General features: G+C 38.9%; 1 protein-coding gene across 1 annotated transcript in view; it reads right to left on the reverse strand.

The window, feature by feature from the left end:
• The window catches only part of DSCAML1 (DS cell adhesion molecule like 1), a 1,743,400-nt gene that overhangs the window by 981,318 nt on the left and 741,179 nt on the right, over positions 1-20,903 (reverse strand). Inside the window, exon 9 of the mRNA XM_044080956.1 lies at positions 12,677-12,844. Within this exon, the coding sequence (XP_043936891.1) occupies positions 12,677-12,844 (168 nt within the window). The remainder of the gene's footprint in view (positions 1-12,676; positions 12,845-20,903) is intronic.

Consider the following 20,903-nt stretch of genomic DNA (forward strand, 5'->3'; position numbering starts at 1 on the left):
AAAAAAAGGAGGAATACCCATATGGTAGTTTAATAAAACTTTGTAATAATAAGTTCATATTATATGTTTATGCTCAGTTGAATTCAATAACATTTGTTATCTCAAGCTATCATGACTCAGACATTACTTACATTAGGGTATACCCATTTTCTGTCAAAGCAGTACTGTTAGTAGTTTTAAAACTTTAAATTACATGCACTAAAAGCTTCCTTCTTATACTCATTCTTATCATATAAATAAAATGAATATTCACAATATATAAGTTAAAAGAACATACTACACAGCAATATTGATCCCCGGTTATACACAAATCATTGTGATGAAAGCCATCTGTATCCTATATATCTGCACTGCAGCTTTAAAATGTATCACATGACATTTTCTTCTGAAATATAATCATAATAATGCACATACTTGTCTTTTAGACAAGGCAGATGCATTATAACATTACATATCTTTAAATCATATGCATCTATATGTTTTAAGGTGCAGCAGTCATATAAGCTTTCAAAAACATATGTGCATGAGTTTTACCTTCTATGCCTTCTAAATTATCTCATTTGTTTACTATGGCATATTAGGTCATTTAAAATCATTATAACTTTTATATTTTATAAGTTACATCTTAAATAAGTAAATTATTATAAAGAAAACTCACATTTTGTTGTCATAAAGTTTGTTTTTCATCACAATACCGCATTTACAGCAGTTCTACTTCCTGAAACAGTTTACTTCTTGAATTTGCGATGAGTCTGTGTGAAATCAGGGGTCAAAGTTCAAAATGGCTGCTTTCAGCTTCTCTGTGTGTTTTCTTGATGTTGAAGCTTTAAAAATGACTCGAGGACACTATTCACGAGGATACCCACACCCAAATTGTCTCCCATAACATTGTGGCGGGAAATTTAATAAAAGTAAGTGACAGATATTCATTTTGTAGTACAAATGGATCTATGCAGTGTAAAACCTTCTCGAAGCACTTCACAAGTCATTGCAGTCTCTATGGCAGTGAAACCAAGCCTTCAATTGTTTAACATAAACATAACTTATTTTTATATGTCCCATTTCATTTTCTCATTCAGAGTTTGTTACATACACATATCATTATTATCAGAACCTTATTACCTTATAAGTAAGAGAGAGAGAGAGAGAGAGAGAGAGAAAAAAAAAAAAGGTACCTACAAAGATATTTACTTGCTGTTTGTTTTAATAAAGTAAAACCTGAAACATATTACTTTCAGACACTTTTAGTTCTAGTCAACTGCAGTTATATCATGACATATTATTTGATATCATATATTTAAGCAATTTAGTCATGGTGTAATAAATAGCAGTAACATTTAAACAGCATAAATAATTTTAAAGAGATAATAGATTATTTTTCCCCTTATTTCCTTCTTTTCATCCTTCCCCTCTCCCTGTTCTCCCCCACCCCTCTCTAGATGTTTAGTTTAAAGAGAATGCCATTATTTAAAACAAGAAAGGAAATGTATCAAATTACTAACCTTAGGTCTCTTTGTCATAAAAGAGAAACAAGTTGATTCATATCAGGTTATTTGTTCCTCAGGAAATTTGATTATTTATAAAATAAAATTCAGTTATTGCATATTGAAATAACTTTGAACAAACCATTAAAATATTTGTGGTTTTCTTATAAATGTAGTAACTGTGATTAAAGAGTTCAAAGAAATATAAAACATGTCATTTGTTTTTTAGTCTTTTTTGTTTCTCTGATGTTTTCCAAGAAGTTCCTGTTGCCATTCTCTTTAACGAAGGACTTGCCCATTCCATATCCTCTATTTTATCTAGTATTTTATTTTTTTTAATGTGCAGCAAAGCAGAGTCCAAGTCTTCAAAAATTCTAGGGCCATCCGGTAAAAAGATTTTTAGCTTCTATATTTTCTGGCAGTCCAAAAATCCTTATATTATTGCGTCTGGATCTGTTTTCCAAGTCATCTAGTTTGGATTGAAGGTGTGTGTTTTGTTTCAATAAGAATTCAATGTTTATTTCTTCTTCCTTAATTCTGTTGTCCATATCATTAAGTGTCTCTTCTATACCAGTAATCAGAGCTTTTTGATGTTGTAGATCTTGGTGTAGCACATCCATTTGTTTTGTGGTTTTCTCTATAAAGTTATCAATTTTAACATCCAGTCTGTCCATTTTAGTTGTTAGTTGCTGAATAGTTGATAGTAAAGTCTGAAGCTCTTTCTTAATGCTGGAATCCTGGCTGCTAGCCTTGCTGGAACTCATTCTGAACAGAAGTGATGAGAGAGAAATTTCCAAAAAGATTTCTGACAGGAAAATTAGTTAAATTTTCTTTCTTTTTTAGATATTATTCAAGATACTGATATTCCAAACGTTATTAGAAAGAAAATTATTCCATTAGTTGAATTTTGAAGTAACAATTTCCTGTTAATTTAGTTATGTTGGTGGAGCTGAAGAAATCTGCTGCTATCCTGTGTTCATCCTTGGCCACGCCCCCCTCATATCATGATTTCTAATATATCCAACATGCTCCAAAATTATCTCTTTTAACATCCTAGTTGTTTTACCAATATAAAAACGTTCACACTTTGTGCAGGAAGCAAGATATACCAAACATTTCATAGTGCAATCAGCATAAAATCTAGGAATAAAAGTGAACCCAGTATATGGGTGTGTAAATGTCTTTACATCTGATATATAATGACACCCTAAACAATTCCTACATTTAAATGTCCCTTTTCTATCAGAAATGGGAACAATACTAGTCCTTTTACCATAGCAAAGCTGTCTTTTAAGAGAGATCCCATTTTTAAAACAGAAATGAGGTTCATCTCCTACAACATCAAAAATGGTGTTATCAGATGTCAATATAGGCCAATTCCTATGTATAACGTCACATATAGTTCCCACATCACTTGAAAAGTAATAACAGGTCTTAAAAAATCATTTTTATATTTACTAGAGGATGTAGATGAAGCATGTCTATTAGAAAAATAAGATCTAGCTGACCCAGTCCTGTCTATAGAAGTCTCTCTTAAAACAAGGTCCACTTCATTATCTAAATATCCACGTGATAAGAACTCAGTCTTCATAGTGCTAAGAGTGTCCCTAAATCTATCATTATCAGTATTCAGTCTAGAAGCTCGACAAGCTTGATTTTTCGCAATATTTTTAAAAACATGAGAATGATGCATACTATTACGATGAAGCAATGTATTTCTCCTGCAAAGCTTCCTATATATAGAAGTCTGTAGTTTTTCGCCATCCTTAAATAGGTGAACATCTAAGAAGTTTATCTCAGTTTCATGGACACTGAGGCTGAACCTTAGAAACTCTGTAGTGGACTCTAAGTAGGAAATAAAATTCCCCAGTTCCACAATGGTCCCATCCCATAAAAGAAAAATATCGTCCACAAACCTCCTGTAAAACTTGAGGTATGGACAAAATTCATGTTCAACAAAAACAAATTCATCTTCGCAATTAGCCATTACTAGATTGGCATAGCTGTTGGCACAAGAAGTGCCCATAGCCACGCCAATCTTCTGCAAATAAATGCAATTGTCAAACAAAAACACATTATTTTCAAGGATAAGATCCAAAAGTGTACAGCAGAGAAATATCATATCATGTGTAAAATCACTATGCTTATGGAGAAATAGTCTAACTGCTTCAACACCTTCCATATTAGGAATAACCGTAAAAAGTGTATTCACATCCAACGTAACCAGTAAAAAACTGGAGACATCATGTATAGAACAAAAATCATATAAATCAGATAAAAAATGTGAAGTATCACGTAGGATAGTATCCACTCTATTAACTGAACCTCTAAGCTTATGTTCTACATAAATTGAAAGAGGTTCAGTAAGCCACCCATTTCCTGTAACAATAGGTCGTAGTGGAGGGTCTATACTATCCTTATGAATTTTCAGTAAGCCGTATATCCGAGGAAGAAGAGGGTGCTCAACACTAAAACAATTATACAGGTCTAAGTCTATTAACCTACTCATTAGCAAATCATATAACTCATCATGAACATACTGGATAAGTCTATCTAATGAAGCAGGCTGTAGTTTAGCATACACAAGTTCATCTGATAACATCATAGACATTTTGTAATCATATACATTTTTATCAAAAACCAAAACCCCTCCTCCTTTATCAGCAGGTCTAATCTGTAAGGTAACATCTTCTTTTAAAGCTTTCAAAGCTCTATATTCAACTGATGTTAAATTCATAAAATTCCTTTTTTTATTACCCACAGGTTCCCTATTCACAGAGTAAACAAGTCACGTTCACACTTATTCAAAGACAACTCAATTGAAGGTAGAAGGGTACGGCAAAAAGTGCTAGGTTTCTTATAAGCACATAAACTGGTACTATCATTAGGATAAATAACTTTTAGCATCAAATTACGAGTAAATAGTCTAAGTTCAAACATAGTGTCTATGAAGTCAGCTCGAGTAGCAGGTATGAAAGAAAGTCCTCAATTAAGTACACAAACCTGTTCTTTAGTGAGTTCAACAGAAGACAAGTTAAACACTAGCGTTTCCTTGGCTGTTTCAGTGTGTACCTCTTGTCCAATTCCTTCTTGACAGATAATTTTCTCTTCCTTTTGTTGCTCCACACAGGACCGTCTTTGATAGGCACTGGTAGTAGAGGAACAGAAGAATCAACAGAGCACAAAAGCGATGTTGATTTCGGCACAGCTCCAGTATGCTCATATTCTTCTATAGCAGATGTAGTTGCAAGTTCTAAAGCAGAAACCACATCACCTGTAATTGATGTCATTCCGTTCACATGCGGAGAAGGAGCTAAACCAGGCTCCAAACTATTAAGTGAACTTATAACTTGATCAACAATCTGTACAGGATCATCTTTATTACTGGGACGATCACCCTCAGGTATAGCCTGCACATTAGAAGGTGTATGACTATTAGAAGTCACCCTCAGCCAAATAAAAATATGCCCTTGGCTAAAATCGTGAAAATCATGATTCAATTTTTTACTCTTCACAATTTTAAGTGTATTTTTATAGGCAGCAACATTAGTGAACACTTCATCGATCTTCACTTTCTGAACATCTGAAGGTTCACTCGAATTAAGTTCATTAAGGAGAATATTAACTTCTTTAAACAATTCATCCTCAATAGGTTTGAAGAAATTAATTAATAGGTGTAAATAATTTAAACTAATTTCAATATTCAATTCTTGCCATTTACATAACAAATCAGGAAAGATGTTCTCATAGGTGGGCATTCTCAGGACCCTAAGGCCCCTCGGGATCACCTTAAAACGTAAGCATGCCTCAAAATGTAGATGCTGCCATTGATATCGTTTAAGTTTAAACCTCTTATTTTCGGCAGTATGTAACTTTTCCAAAAAAGCGTGAGAGTTTGCAATACTGACATCATCATGTACCTCTTCGTTCCCTAATGTCAGGGCAAACAAAGGATTGGTACCGATAATCATTAGACGTTGTAGTCTTTTAACAGAGTCAGTATGTTCACCAATTACTGGTCTATAGCCAAGTTCAATATCAAGTCTATCAGCCATGTCTGCCAAGGGCAACAAAGAAGCAAAGCACGACACCAAAAAATGTGTATATACCAAGGCAGTAAAGGTCCCGAACATAAAACACAACTGGAACTGGCAGAAAACACTCCAGGACCACCAGGTCTTCAGGTAGAAACAAATCCTTTTATTAAAATGTAAGCACTTTCATGCCCACAACATGGTGCTTCATCAGACATAAAACAAATAAATCACAAACTCAATATATACTAAAATAAATTAAAATCAATTAGTATAAAATAATTAAACAATTAATGAATCAATTTACATTCCTTTAGCAAAGGTTTTAAAGGTACAAATGTGTTTAGTCCAGGGTTTCTATGTGCTTGTAATTTCATTATCCACCTACTCTCAGATTTCTCTATAATATTGTTAAAATCTCCACGTCTTATACTGAAATTAAAACACTGTAATACTAAAAACTTCAAGGAATGATCACTAAAACTATAAATATGTTTAAATAAAGCACTATTCATATCATCATTTCTAATATATCCAACATGCTCCAAAATTCTCTCTTTTAACATCCTAGTCATTTTTAACCCATTATATGGGTGTGTAAATGTCTTTACATCTGATATATATTGACACGCTAAACAATTCCTACATTTAAATGTCTCTTTTCTATCAGAAATGGGAACAATACTAGTCCTTTTACCATAGCAAAGCTGTCTTTTAAGAGAGACCAGTTTCTTATAAGTACATAAACTGGTACTATTATTAGGATAAATAACTTTTAGCATCAAATTATGAGCAAATAGTCTAAGTTCATGCTTCATCTACATCCTCTAGTAAATATAAAAATGATTTTTTTAAGACCTGTTATTACTTTTTCAAGTGACTTGGGAACTGTATGTGATGTTATACGTAGGAATTGGCCTATATTGACATCTGATAACATCATTTTTGATGTTGTAGGAGATGAACCTCATTTCTGTTTTAAAAATGGGATCTCTCTTAAAAGACAGCTTTGCTATGGTAAAAGGACTAGTATTGTTCCCATTTCTGATAGAAAAGGGACATTTATATGTAGGAATTGTTTAGCGTGTCAATATATATCAGATGTAAAGACATTTGCACACCCATATAATGGGTTTACTTTTATTCCTAGATTTTATGCTGATTGCACTACGAAATGTTTGGTATATCTTGCTTCCTGCACAAAGTGTGAAAGTTTTTATATTGGTAAAACAACTAGGATGTTAAAAGAGAGGATTTTGGAGCATGTTGGATATATTAGAAATCATGACATGAATAGTGCTTTATTTAAACATATTTATAGTTTTAGTGATCATTCCTTTGAGTTTTTAGTATTACAGTGTTTTAATTCCAGTAAAAGACGTGAAGATTTTAACAATATTATAGAGAAATCTGATAGTAGGTGGATAATGAAATTACAAGCACACAGAAACCCTGGACTAAACACATTTGTACCTTTAAAACCTTTGCTAAAGTAACGTAAATTGATTCATTAATTGTTTAATTATTTTATACTAATTGATTTTAATTGATTTTAGTATATATTGAGTTTGTGATTTATTTGTTTTATGTCTGATGAAGTGCCGCGTTGTGGGCATGAAAGCGCTTATGCTTTAATAAAAGGATTTGTTTCTGCCTGAAGCCCTGGTGGTCCTGGAATCTTTTCTTCTATGTAAATAGAAATGTAATTGCCTATGAACATCAAATAAATGTAATAAGTATTCTCCCTTGTTTAGTAAATAGGGAAGAAAACTGGTAGATTAATGGATTGGTTAATGTTAGAGTGTGACACAACTTTGGGTAAAAAGGATGTATTAGTTCATAAGGAAACTATCCTTATGAAAAATTGAGTATGGAGGTTTCACCAACACGGCCTGGATTTCTGAAATTCATCTGGCAGAAGTAATGGCAATCAAAAATAAAGTTTTCCAAGACAGAAATTTAAGATCGTAATCATGAACAGAATCAAAGGGTGGAAGGACCAAGGATTGCAGTACCAGATTTAGATCACATGCAGGAGTGGGACCTTTAAAAGGAGGTCTGAGTAGAATTGTGCCCCATAAAATGGCTTTACATACCTTAAGAGAAGCCAATGAAGACCCTTAAAATCCAATATGAAAATCAGAAATTGCTGCCAACCGGACTTTTGTTGTTGAAGAAGTGGCCCCTTGGTTAAACAGTAGCATCAATAACTCTAGAACATCATGAATAGGGGCAGAAAAAGGGTCCACATGTTTTTGAAGTGCCCAGTGTACAAATCTTTTCCATTTATTAGCATAAAGTTTCCTTGTGGATGGTTTAAGAGAAACTTCGCAAGACAGGGGATGAGAGCATCAGTTGTCTGGCTATTACTGGAATTGGGACACCAAGCTGTCAGTTGAAATTCAGAAGGTCCGGATGTATCATGTCTGTCAGGTAAGACAGGAGATCTGGAGATGGCTCCAGAATCCAGGGTCGATGAATGAAATGAGGCCACAGAAAAAGAAACCAATCCTGTTGAGGCCAAAAGGGTGCAATGAGAATGACTTTGCTCCTCAACCTGGCAGCTCTCTGAAGGAACTTTGGAATCACAGGGATCAAAGGATGTGCATAAAGTAACCCGGGGGCCAATCGTGGATAACAACATCCCTTGGTGACTTCCTCTGTGGGGGAATTAGGGCAAAGTAGCTGCTGCACTTTTTGTTCAGGGGAGATGCAAAAAGATCGCAGCAGGGCTGGCCCTACTTGCAGAAAATTAACTCTGCTACCTTCTGGTTGAAGCACCATTTGTGAGGTAACAGAATGCACATGCTCAATTTGTCTGCTATCATGCTGGATTTCCCCAGAATGTATGTTGCTAAGAGAAAGCAGTTGGAAGATACTGCCCATTGCCACACCCTTAGTGCTTCTCGACATAGGGGGTACGCTCTGGTCCCTCCTTGTTTGTTGATGTACCACACCACTGACATGTTGTCCATTTGTATCACAATCACTCCTGATGGGAGAGCATCCTGAAAAGCCTGCAATGCTAAAAGCACTGTTCTCAACTCTAGGACATTGATATGCAAATTGTCCTCTTTGGGGGACCTTCTGCTTTGGACTGTCTTTCCCAGGTAATGCTCCCCCCAATGCCAGTTAGGAAACATCCATGGCCATTATGGCCTTGGGCTGAGAGGGGACAAATAAATCGCCCTGTACACTTGTTCTGACTGGATCCACCACATCAGATTCTTCTTGCACATGTTGGTGATTCGTATTTGAGTGGATAAAGGGACCTGAAGTATTAACCATTATGATGCCATCATCCATTGAAGAACCCTCATATGAAATCTGGCCAATGAAACTAAGGTTATTGCTGCCAACATTGATACCAGCACTTGAAGAACCAGGTGCACTGACACTGTGGTACTGCAAATGATTCTTTTTACTTGTGATCCTGGACAAAGTGCCTTTTACTTTAGAACCAAAAGCAGACATGCTGTCAAAGGGAACACTGACAAATGTAGACTTAAAAGGCTCTGCAAAATCACATAAAAGCATCCAGCTCTGTCTCCTAATGGATATGCCTGAACTTGCTACCCTTGAGATTCCTTCTGCTACATTAGCAATAAGTGTCATGGACGAGTCGGATATCAATTGTAGGGTCACCAACTGAGAAGTGACAGAAACTTTCACTTCTTCAGAAATGGTTCCTGCTAGGGTATCTGATAGTTCCTTAAGCAGATCCATACATAGTCTGGTGAAATGTGCCAAATAGTACAGAGACCTTAAGGCAAAGGTCGCTGAAGCACAGTCATGCTTCCCAAATCTGTCCATTGCCTGCAACTCCTTGTTGGGGGATGAACAGAAGAACTCTCCTCCTGAAATTCCTTTATAGTGGCTGTCACCACAACCATGGCATCAACAGGGGGACCTCTGGACGAGAAATGTCTACCCCTGGTAAAGTTATATTTTGTTGGGCTTCCTGGGAATGGCTTAATGGTGCCAGGTTCCTTCCATGCCCACTGAGAGACCAAGTCAATGAGGTCATGTGCAGAGTCAACCAGGAAGTAGATGGACCTGTACCAAACTCTTCCAGTAGTACAGATTCCTCTGACAAAGGGTTGCTGGGCTTCCAGCCACCTCTCTGTTGCAGGATTTTGAGGATGTCTCAGAATGAGACATCATCAGGAGGTGAACGTGGACCCCTAAGCCTTCCTAAAAATCTGTATCCTCGGTGACAGATTTAGGGGAATTTAAATGCTTCCTCTTGCATGTCCTCTTTTTAGGGACCTCCTCACTCGGGTATTCTGGATAGCTATCAGAAGAGGTCAAAATATGGGAGTCCTGGGGTTTTGATACCAGCTATCCCTGAGGAGAGTTTAGTTGAGAATCTTGGCACAAAGGTTGGATTGATGCAGATACAGGACTCAAGGGGATAGGCACCGTCTGAGTCATGGTTGCTGACAGAGCTCTCTCCAAAGTCCTAAAAGTAAACCTTCGTAGGGAGGAATAGGAACCTGGATCCGAGAAAAAGGGCTTTTTGATCCCTGGTCTTTCCCTGCTCTGAGGAACACCCCCGAGGCAGATGTCAGAACCAAACTTACTAATGCCGAGGCTCAAAGGTGCAGAGATGGCTCTGAAGCTCTTGGAGTTGACTGAAACACCTCAGATCCGACAGGGCAGAATCAGCTCTGAGAGCTCTACAGATCTGACTGCACCAAAGAGCTCAGAGCAAACATAGGATCCGAGGACACAACAATCCTCAGATCTGAAGTAGCTGGGCCTGGACAACTTGGATCCAAGGACTTTGAGACCATGGAAGGAGACAGAGGAGGAAAAGTTAGAGGTGGCACTGTGGATGTATGGGCTTCCTGACCTGATGGGGTAAGAGCCGAGATAAAAACTATCTGGCTCTGATTTGTCTCACTATCATCTTCACATCCTCTAACTACCATCTCCACATACTCTACAGTACAGCTTCTAGAAGAGTGAGAGAAATACATTGAAGGCCATTCTGGTTTATACAAGAATGGAGATGGTACTCTTGATAGGACTGGGTCCACTGATGAGAAGTACCTTGTTCTAGGCAAAGAAGTCACATCTGAAATTTTTGTCTGATCTGAAGCCTTCAGAGCTTAATCTTTGGGGACTTTGGATCTGAAGAAATAGTCAGATCTGATGGTAAATTTTTAGTCTTTCTCTGATCCAAAGAAGTCTGATGCGAGAGTTTTGCTTCCTTCTTCTATAACGGATTCAGAGAAACCATAGGATCCAAAGAAGATCTTTTTAAAGACTTCTCTGAGGTCTTGGGGGAAGCTGTTGAAGAGCTTGGAGAAGTTTGAGGTACTTTTTAAGATATGTCTCCAAAAATTGTTTCACCAAAAGAAGTCAAAAGCCCCTTCAAAAAGAGTTTATTTTTGAGTTCAACCAATACCCTTGGGTTAAACATGTGACAAATAGCAAAACTCTCCTGTACATGAAGTGGGCCAAGGCAATACACACAAAGTGTGTGTGGGTCAGAAAAGGGAGTTTTTTGACCGCATTTCCTACATTTTTTAAAACCCATTGGGGTTTTCTCCTTTTCAGTCATAGCAACAATAACAAACAGAAAAACTAATGTAGATGGATAGAAAAGACGTTTTTTGGAAGAAAGGGAAGAACAAGGAGAATCAAACTACCTACAAAGGTAGTACAAGAAACTATGCTAGCATAGAAGGAAAAGTGAGAGAGACAGTGATACTAATGATATTATCAAGCGTACACTAGTACTTAAGAAGGAAAAAGGTGACAGGAAATATAACATATATAAATATTACAGCAAGAATAACAAAAAATAAGCTTTTATCTAGATGAATAGCTTGAGAGACAAATCACCACATTTTTCACCTAATGGCGGCAAACAAGATCTGAGATAATGGGGGTTGGTACACTATGGGCAAGGGAGTGGCTCGAGAGTTCAAAGTTGCCACAAGCTTTTGCAGTGATCCAGTTGGATATGGCATCACAGATCCAAACCCATCAGAATAAAAACTGACATCAGATGTCTGGTTAAATGGCTCGCTCACAGTCAAACATTAAGCAAATATCTGCTGAGAAAATCAAACCCTATACCACAAAGTAAATCTCATTTACACCTCGTAGGCTTAATTCTCTCTATTGCTAAGGTAGGGAAGGCTGCAAAGGATATAATCAGACATGCACTCAGGAAGCATCCAGACAATAATTATCTATGTATCCAGTTTAGCATCGAATATGACAAAAAATGTTCCTGGGCTGATAGGAGGCAGACTGTGCAGGTATATCAGCACTATGCACAGCTGTTAAGAATTCTGCATGATGACCTTAGGTAGGGGGATTGCAGAGAGAAACTTAAGAACAAAGAGTTACATGAAAGTGGACTCATTTTACAAGCATAAAAGCTCAGTGTAACCCCAACATCATACTGTTAATAGATAAACACTATCATTTAATGATCAGTGAGCTCCCTGTGAAATAACAGAAAGAATGTCATCCATTTTAGTGATTGTTTGTTGGCTTACAGTCTGTTAAGTTCAATATTTCTCGCACTAGCAGCTCATCAGTCACAATCAGGGTGTCAGATCCTATTTTCTTGATAAAAGGCCCTATCCTTAGTGCTTGAGTACTGGTGATTGTCATGCCCTTTCTTTATTTTCAGCACCATGGACAGATGTCTGAGAATTTCCTGAGTAGTTCTAAATGAAAGTGCCTGGTAAGGGATTTGCATTAATTCATTACTTTTAGTAGGTGGTTGTAGACAGAGCTGATAAGGAAGTAACAAACAATGACTGAAGTAGTAATGTCATGGTCTGTATATTCGTACATGAATATATTTGTGAGAGTTTAACTTAGTTGAAGTCTACGTTACTATGGGAGAGATCCAAGTTAAGTTGGAACACAAGCACAGTCTTCCTTACAGGAGTTCTAAAGGACATATCCTCCTTAGGATCCATATAAATGTCTGTCTCAAGTCTTGGTCTATGTTGCTGGGACAGAGATACTGTTCTGACTGGCATCATAGCAGACTAACTACATAATCCTACCAACTCTTCAAACAATAATATGGTTGATCACTAAGATAACTGCAATCTGCTGACTTAATGCATCACTGTTCAAATAATTCAGTGTTTAGTAATGTCTAGAATAAAACAGATGCCATACCTGCCTCTTCTGTACTGATGGTGAGTTCTTTGCTGGGCTCACTCCGTCCAATCTTGTTAAAAGAGTACATCCGAATACTGTACACAGATGCAGGGTGCAAATCCACAATGTTAGCCTGGTTTATAGTGGGAGAGATATTTCGTGTAGACTGCTTGAAGTCCCATGTGTCTGCAAAGAAATTTAAACATAATACACATAAGCATTTTTTACTTTGTTCAAAGGAAAGTAAAGTTCTGGTTATAACAGGAGGCTGGAACACACACACACACACACACACACACACACACACATATATATATATATATATATATATATATATATATATATATATATGGAAATTATGTTTCAACGAAGTGTAATCAGGCAAACTCTTTTATGTGAAAGTGCATTTTTTCAAAATGCATTTTCACGAAATAGAAATAAACTGAAAACAAAAAAGACACCCCCACTACTTTTATATTCTCACTCTGAGATCGCACTACAGTGGCACTCCATTTCTTAGTATTTTCTGACAGAAACTTCTGAGAGGCACAAAGCAGTCAGAGCAGAAATGAAGAAATATAATCTTGATAAAACACTGAGGATGAAAGCTTTGGTATCTGAAAGACAGTATGCATGTTTGTTTGCATGACAAAAAGTGCCACATCATAATTTTTGTTTTTCCATAGACTCTCTCTTAAATTAAAATACAGCAAAAATTTGCATTGTCTACTCTAACACTATGGTGCTACACTGCTTTTAGGTATTTTCTGACAGGCCTTGACTGTTATTTTTAAGGACTGGAGTGAGTTTAGAAAAATGGAATAAAAATGCATACGAAAGAAAACAGAAAAACAAACGGGAATGTTGATATTATGAGTGCCAACTGTCATGTATATTATTTTAAAGCCAATTGATTTGTCATGCTTCTGTAATAAGGTCGACATTACGGTGCATGTATGTACTATATAGAAGAAAGACAAATGGAGAGACTAGAGAATTGTGACTGAACAGCCCACACAGTGAGTAATTTCAATTCCTACACAATTTATTTGGCAATTAATTGTGCTGCGCCAAATTAGATTTTGTTTAAACTAGATGTGGGAGGTCGCAATTCTCAAGCTCTGAGTTTCTACAACATTTCCGTCCTCCCACCCTTCATTAGGCCACAAGCATTTCAATTAACAATTAGGCAGTGCACTGTGTAGACATGTTAGTGGCAACTTAAATAAACAGCAGCCAAGAGCTAAAGTGTTTTTTCCTGTAAGTGTTGCTACACTATCTAATCATGCAATAAGAATCTTCCCTCTGTGAAACATGCACACACTTATATACACATATGTATAGAATGCATCTACCATTACAGTATATATACATTTACTTTGATCTTTTTACACAATCTATATTTGCAGAAGTTTGGATCATCATTTCTGAGTGAGTAAAATATGGTGACAGCTAGCGGGCTAAAACAGTCAGGGGCTGGGGGGGGGGGCTTTCTGGCACGATCAGAAAATTCTTGGCTGTCCTTTTCTTGCTAGAACATTATTCTGGACTATGCTCATATTTTAGACTCCCCAAGGTACTAACACCTGGAAATTTTCATTCCATAATATATAGGATCACTAAGTTTCATTTAATTGGATTCAGAGGATACTGAACTAAGTAGATTAAGTCACAATAACATAACATAACATAACATACCATGCGGGGGGTTTCCATAAGTGATGGTATCTCCAGATACCACAAACCTCACAGGCACCTGAAACCAATTATCCATGACTCAGTCAATAAATATAATGTGAACAGCAGGGAGGGGCGCATGCACAATGTCACATAAGTGAAATGAATAACAACATCTGATAACCATGTTTACCAACATACAAATATTACTGAAACTGCAGGAGTAGCCTTAATTAGATTTGACATATCTGCAAGGTACTTGTGCCTGCAATTGTGTTTGGTGTTCAATATAATTAGCACCCTGAGGTAGAAAAATAAACATTTTTATGTAAACATATGCACATCAGTATTACTGCAGCCTGCTAGACCCCATGGATGCATCATACCACACTCAACGTCCCAAATGTCGCTCTGATGTCCCCCTATGTTCTACATCATTTCCCTATATAAAGCTCTTCTCATGCACTCTAAATCACTTTGGTCTGTGAAAGCAGCAGTCTCTAAATACATAGGAAGCAACTGAGGCAAAGACCTAGCTGTTTGGCATTTAGGTATAATAAAGACAGTGCTGCAAAACAGAATTAGTATTTCATTAATTCTCTCATTTTCTGAGACCTGCTTTACCTCACTATGGGTTGCAAGTGAGTTACAGCCTATCCTATTAAGCAGTGTACCCAAGACATACAACCAGTCATAGAGAGCATACTAATTTACCAAAGAACGTGCACACACACACACACACACACACACACACACACACACACACACACACACACACACACACACGCACACACACACAAACACACACACACACACACCTACCTACTGTCAGCTCAAAGGACTGTCACTTTGCAAAACGGCATGTCTTTGGAATATGGAAGGAACCAGAGACCCTGGAAAACCCCTAAAAAGAAACAGCAAGGCATACATAGTCCAGAATAACAAATGTAAAATATTGTTGGTATAATAGCTTCTCTGTTTTATCTGTCCCTGATAATTTGTTTTTGTGACTTGATACACAACTTTGCTGACTATTTGCCCAAATATTTGTTTTGTAATATACCTTTATATCCATGTTATTTGCTTTGCTAAACAACTGGCCAACTTCTTTTTATACTGTACTCTTGAAACTATTGTATCAACCTTAGATCATGCCCAAAAGGGGTCATTTGACTAGTTCGCTAACCTTAGTAATATAAATATACAGAAAATCCAGCTACTGAGAGTAGAATTCTTGTTTTATGTTTGCAAATGCAGCATGTTTTTGATAGCTGAGCACCAAACCTAAACATTTAAATCAGTGCTGTGGAAATGCCATAATGAGGCATCAGATGGAATACTGCATGCCTTAGAAAGGAGTACAGGCTGATGAAACTGCAGACAGAATTAAGGGTCTGATGAGTCAGTGCAACAGGAATTCTCTTTTTATATCAATCTTTTTACCTAGTTTTGATTTAGTTTACTACTACTTATACTTCATAGAACAAAGAGGGAAGTGAGGCAGACTATAACACTACAGGTTTTAAAAACATTACAATTCAGTCTGTATATGTATTGCTTTGTTTAAGACTTTTTTCATTTACACTCCTTCCTCCAGTCTCGCTCCTTTCTGACTAATCTGCATTAACTTCTATTAAGATTCATCAATGTGCTGGAATCAACAGGAGACTCCACTGGTGCTGAACATACTCAGAAGCTAAAGTTCTGTAAAGTGTAAATTGTACAGCTGGCAATAAAATCATGACAGCAACGCAAACAAAAGCGACCACTTGGATATGAGTGTTTTGGTATCCAAGCTTTTCAATCAATGGGATAAAAGGAGATTCCAAGAAGGACTTGGGCAATGACTCACAAGCCCTAATACTGACACACTGATGCACCTTTTTGTTTAATATTTAAACCGACACACTCAGTTTCATATGACATGTTAAGGAATTATGTGCACACTAAGCAAGTTTGTGAATGTGTACCATTGTACCTCACTTGACAGCTAGTCTTCACTTGAAAACTGCATACGATGCAAGTAATCAGTACTGCAGGAGAAATCCAGGTATGAAGAGCACTGTGTTTCTTCAATTCTTCTAGGGTTTTTAGTTCCATTAGAATACTGTAAATATACATGTTAGTAGTTATTTTTTTCCTTCCACTTATCTAAAATGCATTAATTATTATCACTATCATCTAGTTCACTTTTTAGCAACACCAAGTATTGTGATATACAAATATACCCCCAGTTTTATTTTTCTTATTATGCACATGACATTCTCTGGATGGCCGTGGTGGTGCAGCGGTTAGCGTTGTCGCTTCACAGCAAGAGGCTCTCCGGTTCGATCTTCGGCTGGGGTGACTTCTGTGTGGAGTCTGCATGTCCTCCCTGTGGTCATGTGTGTTTCTTCCAGGTACTCCGGTTTCCTCCCACATCCCCAAAGACATGCTGCAAGTGGATTGGACACGCGAAAACTGGCCCTAGGCGTGAGTACGTGCGTGTGTGTGGCTTTTGTGGAAGGTTGGGCGCTGGGCTGATTTTCTGAACTCTTTTGTTCTATCCAAGTAAAATCTGAGCTGTCTATGAACATCAAGCTTGTGCAACATATACTCTAAGCTGTTGGTGTGTTTGGGAAAGAACACTGACAAATCTATAATCTGGTTAAGGTTAGATTCAGTACAAACTTTGGGCAAGAATGAAGGATTTGTTCACAGGGAGACTCTGTCAGCATGGAAAATCAAATAAGGAGGCTTTATGGACAAGGCCTGAAGCTCTGACACTCTACAGGCAGAAGTGATGGCTACTAAAAAGATAGTCTTTCATGATAAATATTTCAAATCGCATGAGAAAGCTGGTTCGAAAGGTGGGAGAATAATGTGTGAAAGCATAACATTTAGATTCTATGGGGTATAAGGAGATTTCACAGGTGGTCTGAGATGAAAAGTCCCTTTGAGAAAGGCTTTGGATAGTTTGTGTGACATTATGTTCAGTCCTTCAAAGCCAAGGTGAAAATAACAGATAGCAGCAAGTTGAACTCGAACTGTTGCTGCTGCAGCTCCTTTATTGAAAAGCATAGTCAAGAACTCTAATATGGAGGCAACAGGGGCTTGGTAGGGATCAATGTTATTTTGAGAGGCCCATATAGAAAATGTTTTCCCTTTGCTAAGACATAGCTTCCTAGTAGAGGATTTATGAGAAGATATCAGAATCTGCTGCATTTCATTTGAGAGGTTATGAAACCTGGCTATGTTGGGAATTGGAGCAGCCAAGCTGTCAATTTCAGGGACTGAAGAGAGGGATGAAGATCCCCCAATGAATCGTCAGAAGATCTGGAACTGGGTCCAGAATCCAAGGGTCTTCCAATTGATGAAGTTGAAGGAAGGGGAACCAAATCTGATGAGGCCAATGTGGGGCTATTAAAATGATGATCCTTCCCAGGGCTTTCGCTTTCTGTAATACTTTGGGTATCAAGGGAATTGGTGGGAATGCTTAGAGGAGACCTGGAGGCAAATCATGTACGAGTGCATCCCTTGGGGCTTCTCCCGGAGGGGGAATCAGGGCAAAGTAGCTTCTGCATTTCGTGTTCATGTGGTTTGCAAAAAGGTCGCAGCACGGCTGGCCCCACCTGCAGAAAATTCTCTCCTCTATTTCTTTCTTGAGGGACCACTCGTGAGGCAACAAAATTGTTCTGCTCAGTTTGTCTGCTATCACGTTGGATTTCCCTGGGATGTGCATTGCTAACAGAAAGCACTGGGTGGATGTAGCCCACTGCCGTACTCTTAGGGCCTCGCGACAAAGGGTGTAAGACCTGGTTCCTCCTTGTTTGCTCAAGTACCAGACCACTGACATGTTGTCCATCTGAATCGCAATTGTTCCCAGAGGAAGAGAATCCTGGAAGTACTGCAATGTCAAAAGTACCGCTCTCATCTCCAGGACATTGATATGCAGATGTGTCTCCTGTTCGGTCCACGTGCCTTGGGCTGTTCTTACCTGAAAATGCCCCCTCCCCACCCTATCAGGGAAGCGTCCATGGTCACTATGGCTGCTGGTGGGGGTAGAACAAAGGGACGACCTATTGTTACATGAAGAGAGGTCAACCACCACTGAAGATCCTTTTTGCATGTGTTTGTGATCATTATGAGATGAGACATTGGGAGCTCTTGGTAAGACCATTGAGTGAATAACAGCCATTGCAGAATCCACATGTGCATGCGACCCAACTGTATTGCTAATATTGCAGCTGCCATCATGCCTAACAATTTTAGTACTTCTGATGCTGGAACCTAGTCTTTGGATATGATATTGTAAACCTGCTGATGGAGTAGTAAGACTCTTTCTGCTGGAAGTCTCAAAGTGGTGGTGGTGGTGTCCAATTCTGCTCCGAAAAAATGATATGTTGCGATGGTGACAAGGCAGATTTTTCTGAATTTATCGTAATACCCAGATGACTGCAGAGAGAAAGAGTGGTGTCCCTGGCTTGTATAAGCTGATGTCTGGTGGTGGCAGTGAGAAGCCAATCGTCTAGGTACGTAAACACCTGGAATCCTAAACGTCTCAGGTGAGCCGTGACCACAGCCATACATTTGGTGAACACTCTGGGGGCTGTAGTGAGACCAAAGGGCAGGGCTCGAAACTGGTAATGATTAGCTCCCAGCCAGAAGCACGATGATCCCTGGATGGTCTGGCCATTTGTATATGGTAGTATGCATCCTGGAGATCTATCGAGCACATCCAATTGTCTTTCCCTAAGAAGGAAAGTATCGATTGAAGCATGACCATCTGGAACTTCTCTTTCTTGACAGATCTGTTTAGTCTGCTGAAGTCCAAAATATGTCTCCAGTCCCCCATCTTTTTTGGAACTGAAAAGAATCTTGAGTAAGTTCCAGATCCTATCAGGTCAGCTGGGACTGGTTGGATGACTCTTTTTCTTAGCAATGTTTGGACCTCTACTGTTGCCTGTTCCCTGTAACTGGGTGGAATGTCCAGGTTTTTTGTTGTCAATGGAGGGGGTGTGGCGAAAGGAATGAAATAGCCTCTGGAAACTATACTTTGTACCCAGTTGTCGTTTGTTATTTTGAGCCAGGCATCTGCATACAAAGATAAGCAACCCCAGACTGATTCCAGAGTAGGACAGTCAGGCCTCCTTTAAGGAGCACTGGTAGGGCTTCCCAAAGAACTGTTCTCTGTTGCCCTAGTTTTGTGGACCCCCTCTGCCATGAGGGTGGCGCCTTCCATTACTGCCATCTACTCCACCCCTGGAGGGGGGGGGTTCACCACATGTGTCCTGAAATGCTTCTTGGGCTTTTCAGAACCACATATTTTCTCCCCTTTGACTCTTGGGGTAGGGTCTGGTAGGGGTGGAAAAATGGACTCCGATGGCAGATAGAGTCTTTCCTTCCTGTTCACACCTGGTTAAAGTTTCTTTAACTTTGGGCCCGAAAAGGGATGATGCATCAAAAGGGGTGTTGACAAAGGATGACTTAAAGGGCTCCACGAAGGAACACAAGTGCATCCAGGAGTGCTACTAAGAGCAATTCCTGTACACGCTGCCCTACTCGTTCCATCAGCTGTATATGAAATTAGGTGCATGGATGAGTTCACTATGGAACTGAGTGTAGCAAGCTGAGAGGCAACTCTGTCTGAAGCTCCTGCAGCTACTGTACCCTGAAGAGTATCTCCAAGCTCTTTTAGAATATCTCTTTGCAGTCTCGCAAAATGAGTGAGATAGTTCAGCGAACGTAGGCCAAAAGTCGCTGAACTGTACGTGCGCTTCCCATATCTATTCATGATCCTAGAATCTCTGTTAGGAGGATGGACAGAGGAAGAAGTTTCTGACATCTCCTTTTTGGTGTTTGCCGCCACCACAATGACATCAACTGGCACTCCCTTGGTAAGAAAAGACTTTTCCTGGGGGGCAGAAAAAAATTTATTAGGCCTCCTGGTGACAGGCTCCATGGTGTCTGGAGACTCCCACGCCCTTTATGAGACCAGCTCCATGAGCTCATCGAAGGGTGGAGACACCCAAGAGGTGGAGGGTTGAGACCCGAAAGCCTTCAGGAGAACTGACTCGTCTTTAGTAGAGTTGGTGGACTGACAGTCACCCCTCTGCCTAAGGATTTCTAATGAGATATCCTCAGAGGGTGACTGTAAAGACCCTTCTGATTCATCCAAGTCGGTATCGGATGTGAGAGACTCCTGCGGGGAGTCTAAGTGCTTCCTCTTACAGATTCTCTTCCTGGGAACCTTATCAGTGGGAACCTCTGGTGAGGTCTCGGAAGATCAGGGGCCAATCAATGAGGCTTCCTGAGGCTCTGGGTCTCTACACTTAGAATGAATCTGTGAAGCAGAAGCAGACACAGATGCTTTTGGGGAGGAGGTAGCCAGACCTGAAATCATAGATGTCTTAGGAGACAGAACTCTCCTCATGGCTTCAAAGGCACCTCTGCTCCAATGAGAAGAGACTGATGGATCCAAGGAAATCATCAATCCCCCCCCGGCACCAGGACAGTAGTCTCCAAACCAGAGGTAGGAGCTGAGCTCATGCAAGCCGAAGTCCCGAGAGGCAAAGTCAGAACTGACAAG

This window comes from Protopterus annectens, chromosome 8.part0, assembly GCF_019279795.1.
Source record: "Protopterus annectens isolate FY-2018-M chromosome 8.part0, PAN1.0, whole genome shotgun sequence".
NCBI classification, from domain to species: domain Eukaryota; kingdom Metazoa; phylum Chordata; order Ceratodontiformes; family Protopteridae; genus Protopterus; species Protopterus annectens.